General features: G+C 40.9%; 1 protein-coding gene across 1 annotated transcript; it reads left to right on the top strand.

The window, feature by feature from the left end:
• Positions 1-518: 518 nt before the first annotated feature.
• Positions 519-2002, top strand: LOC119655653 (glyoxylate reductase/hydroxypyruvate reductase-like). The gene is made up of 4 exons (XM_038061637.1): positions 519-994; positions 1142-1473; positions 1598-1723; positions 1787-2002. The coding sequence occupies exons 1-4, from the start codon at positions 606-608 to the stop codon at positions 1939-1941; spliced, it is 1002 nt and encodes a 333-aa protein (XP_037917565.1). The 5' UTR covers positions 519-605; the 3' UTR covers positions 1942-2002.
• The last annotated feature ends 2158 nt before the right edge of the window (positions 2003-4160 follow it).

Raw genomic sequence — 4160 nt, 5'->3', positions numbered from 1 at the left:
CGGGAATACGACTACGTGGGCAAAAACTAAGAACTCTTACTATCGGGAAGTGCCTTGTAGAAGAAAATTTTATAGATTTCAGATAAATCCGGAAGATACTTCATCAAATATTGATTGGTATTATCCGCTTGGTGATTGTGATTATAATTTTCTTCAGAAAAATCTATTGTTCAAAATATGATTCATTTTATTTACATATTAAGCACGAAAAAGATTAACAATTTGATTCATTCGCTCAACGTCAATCTTTGTACTTCCGATTAGCCTGGAACACATAATAATTAAAGTGAATAATAATGAATTTACCACAAATTTCAAGACCCAAAAATCACCTAATGGTTCATAGATATCACTAGTGGCTTAAATGATCGAAACCTTTGATATTACTGAGCACAGCTGCTACTTCATCGTTAGCCACTGAATAACAAAACAGCGCTATCGTTCCAAACATTAGATAGCGCCATATCGGAACCGCAATGATAACAGCGGACTTTATTTAGTATATAAATCGATTCCCAGCACAATCAATCACAGTTCTGGAATTTCAGCCCAATAAGTGTACCAAATATTCAAAAAAATACTTTATTTCTTCAAAAAAATTCAAAATGGCGAATCTTACAATCTTAGTAACACACCGCGAAGTACCACAAGCTGGTCTTGATATTCTAAGCCGTTCATGTAAGTTAGTGTTTTGTGAAAGTTTACCACCAAAACGTTCGGAAATTCTCGAGAAGGCAAAAGGAGTCGATGGAATATTGTGGGCTACCCATGAACCCCTCAATGGAGAGGTCCTTGATGCCGCGGGTCCAAATCTAAAAGCAATTTCAACTATGAGTGCTGACCTCGACTTTGTGGATATTTCAACTTTGAAAAGTCGCCGCATGCCACTAGGTTATACCCCGGATTTGCCAAATTCTGCCATCGCAACCCTTGCTGTGGGACTGATGATATCAGCCGGCCGAAGGTTCCGTGAAGGAAGGATAAAAGTTGAAACGTGAGTTTTCAGTTTAGATACGAAAATCATGAGTTGGATTTGATTCATTGCGTCTTATTAGAAATTCAGTTTTAGTTCAAAATTGTTCTCTTAATTTAGTGGTCCAAGGGAAAAGTATCTTTTATAATTTCCATTTTGTTTAACTAGTGGCCATTGGGAAACATACCATTTGCAATGGATGCTAGGACAGGAAGTCAAAGGTGGAATTATCGGTTTTCTTGGATTCAGCGAGTTAGGTCAAACTATTGCGACGCGCCTTCAAGGGTTCGACACTCAAAAGTTCATATATACCAGTGACAAGGATGAACCTGATGCAAGTGACTACAAAGCTGAGAAAGTCTCCTTCGAGGATCTTTTGAAACAATCAGATTTTATTTTCATCACTTGTCCTCTCACAAAAGAAACAAAAGGAAAATTCAATGCCGCTGCCTTCAACCAGATGAAACCAACCAGTGTCCTGATAAATGTTTCCAATGGAGGTAAGTGGCAAACTTCAAATTGCAATAGAAACCTTAAAGCATTTTCTTAATTCGAGCTCTGGTGAAGGATTCTTAGCAACTTAGCTAGCAAGCTTTTTATAACATTCAATACTTTTCATTGCAGAAATTGTGGATCAGGATGCATTGTACGATGCCTTGAAAACCCAAAAAATATTTGCTGCTGGTATTGATGAAACCACCCCCGAACCTTTACCAAAGACCAGTAAACTCCTGCAACTTTCAAACTTGAGTAAGTACTTGAAGAGTCCTTTTTGAAATCATTAAACTAAGTTTCCCCTTTCTCCTGCCCTAGTTGTCACACCAAACCTTGGCTCATCAACGAAGCGAACAATTGATGAGATGGCTGTGATAGCTGCCCACAATGTCATTCAAGGAATTGCTGGTGAACCAATGTTCGCACCAGCCTACATTTTACCCCCTGAGAAGACACCAGAAGTGAAATCTTAAGATTATTTTTTTGTGATAAGTTGATAATTTTCATTAAAAGACATATTATTATCTGTCATAAGCCGGATTTTTTTTTCAAAAAAAGGTTGCAAGATAAGATTATTTAAATATAGTTTATATCAAACACGATGATCAGATATCGATTTGGCTTGCTTGGAAGTTGGAAACAAAACAACACAAGATAAAAAAAATGTATTATCTAATTGGGATTGAATCACCCGGCGACAAATATAATTTGTTAAGGTTTAAAATGAAAACGTTTATATAAGCAATTTGTGGACGATTTAATCGATGATATATCTTAGACAACAATTGACAAAAACCTAGACCAACATGGAAAGTGAAAACATGAATACAATCCAGAATTAATGCAGGAGCTTAGTTACCCGTTTTTTCAAATTTTGGGAAGTAGATAATATAATAAAATGCCTGCGCTCCTTCTTTACTGTTCTGTGCCAAGTGCCCTTTGGGCGACCCACTCTTCGGCCATCATGGAAAAGTGGATTCCTTAAAGAGTGACCTATCCCCATTGCCACAGTACATACGAGTGTCAAGCCTGCGCGCCGACCGAGTTCTTCGTTTGTGATAGTTTCAGGCCAGCCTACCCCGATGATACGTAGCAGACTGATGTCGACGAAAGCTTGGAGCTTTTGAGTAACAGTCGGGTTAATTTGCCATGTATAACTCTCATATAGCAACTCAGGAAAAACACTACCATAGAACAGTCTCTACTTGAGCTTAGTGGTGAGACAATTGCATTTCTAGATTGTAGACAAGCTACGAAAGCGGATCTAGCGCTGTTACGATGGTGGGCAACGTGAAGTTCAGTGCTACCGCCGGCAGAAATTGCGCTCGCCCGGTATACAAATTGATCGACGCTTTCGATTCTCTGCCTATTAATGCAGATAGGGCGAGTGTGATGATCCGTCAGACTGAGAACCTTGGTTTTGTTGGTGTTTATTTTGGGTCCAACTCTAATTGCCTCCTTTTCCAAATAAAGAGCCATAACCCGGTGAGAGAGCAAACAGATGTCATCAGCGTAGTCGAGATGTTTGAGAAAAGATGTTATCGTTTATTGAATTCTTCCACGACCTCCAGACAACGCAGAATCAAGAACGTCACCCATAACAAGAAGAAATAATATCGGTGACAGGATACGTCCCTGGCGGACTCCGCTTGGAACCTCAAAATCTCCTAGATTTTACCTCGGTACAGCATGTAACATTGTGCGCCAATTAGTTTCTCCAAAATGCCTCTCCCGCTTCGAGCACTCCAGACACACTCCCTGTTCACGATATTGAAAGCTTTCTCGAAATCGATGAAGAAGAATTGCAGCGAAAATCTAAATTCCGCGCGCTGTTCCAAAGTGATCCGTAGGTTGTTGACGTGGTCGATGTGGGAGGATCCAGAGAGGAAACCAGTCTGCTCTCTGCCGGTCAAGCTTTCGAAATGCTTTTTCATGCGTTCTAGGATTATTTTAGCTATTAGTTTTGCAACGGCAGGGAGCATGTAGATATCCCTACAATTGTCACACTCAAAATGGGTGGCCTTTTTTGGAATCTTAACAATCGTCCTCTTCTTCCTCTCTCTGGGAAAGGTCTCGAATTCACAAAATTTCCGGACGAGTGCAAGTAGCAGATATGCTGTACTTGCATTCGCAAGACCGTCAAGCCCAGCGGCTTTACTCCATTTGAGTGTTTTGATGGCCGAAATGATTTTTCTTTTGTTTAGAGGAACAGTCCTTACCCACATGTTACGGTAGCCAGCCATCTAATCCACAGGAGGAAGAACCTCACCGGATGTAATACGGTTAAGGACCCTGAAGAAATGTTCTTTCCACCTTTTCAGTTGATCATCATAGTGGATGAGAAGGCGACCATTAGCGTCCTTTACAGGACCATCGAAAGATGCGGAATACAGTTCTCGAATCATTGCGATCTGCGTCATCTTCCGCTTCCCTGATCAGCTCAATAGTAAACTCTCTTTTGCCGCGGCGTACACTACGCTGAACTTCCCAGGATTTCGCTCGGTATCGGAGTTTGAGTGCGTCACGCCCGCCATCACTCGCAGCGGTCAATTGAGCCTTCAACCCCGTCCTTTTATCGATTCACTTCCACGATTCCGCAATCAGCCAGATCTTATGACGCCCTTTCGGGACTTGGCCGATGCACCACCAGAGAAAAGAGCATTTTTAATGCCGGGCCAATGCTGATCGATAT

Source organism: Hermetia illucens, chromosome 4 (assembly GCF_905115235.1).
Source record: "Hermetia illucens chromosome 4, iHerIll2.2.curated.20191125, whole genome shotgun sequence".
NCBI classification, from domain to species: domain Eukaryota; kingdom Metazoa; phylum Arthropoda; class Insecta; order Diptera; family Stratiomyidae; genus Hermetia; species Hermetia illucens.
This window is presented reverse-complemented; position numbering and strand designations above follow the sequence as displayed.

What these genes read in the sequence shown, in the direction of transcription:
- LOC119655653 (XM_038061637.1), top strand. Translation starts at nt 606, where the DNA reads ATGGCGAATCTTACAATCTTAGTAACACACCGCGAAGTACCACAAGCT. An exon ending in GGAAGGATAAAAGTTGAAAC is followed by an intron (nt 995 to 1,141) that starts GTGAGTTTTCAG and finishes TTGTTTAACTAG; the next exon opens with TGGCCATTGGGAAACATACC. An exon ending in GATAAATGTTTCCAATGGAG is followed by an intron (nt 1,474 to 1,597) that starts GTAAGTGGCAAA and finishes TTTTCATTGCAG; the next exon opens with AAATTGTGGATCAGGATGCA.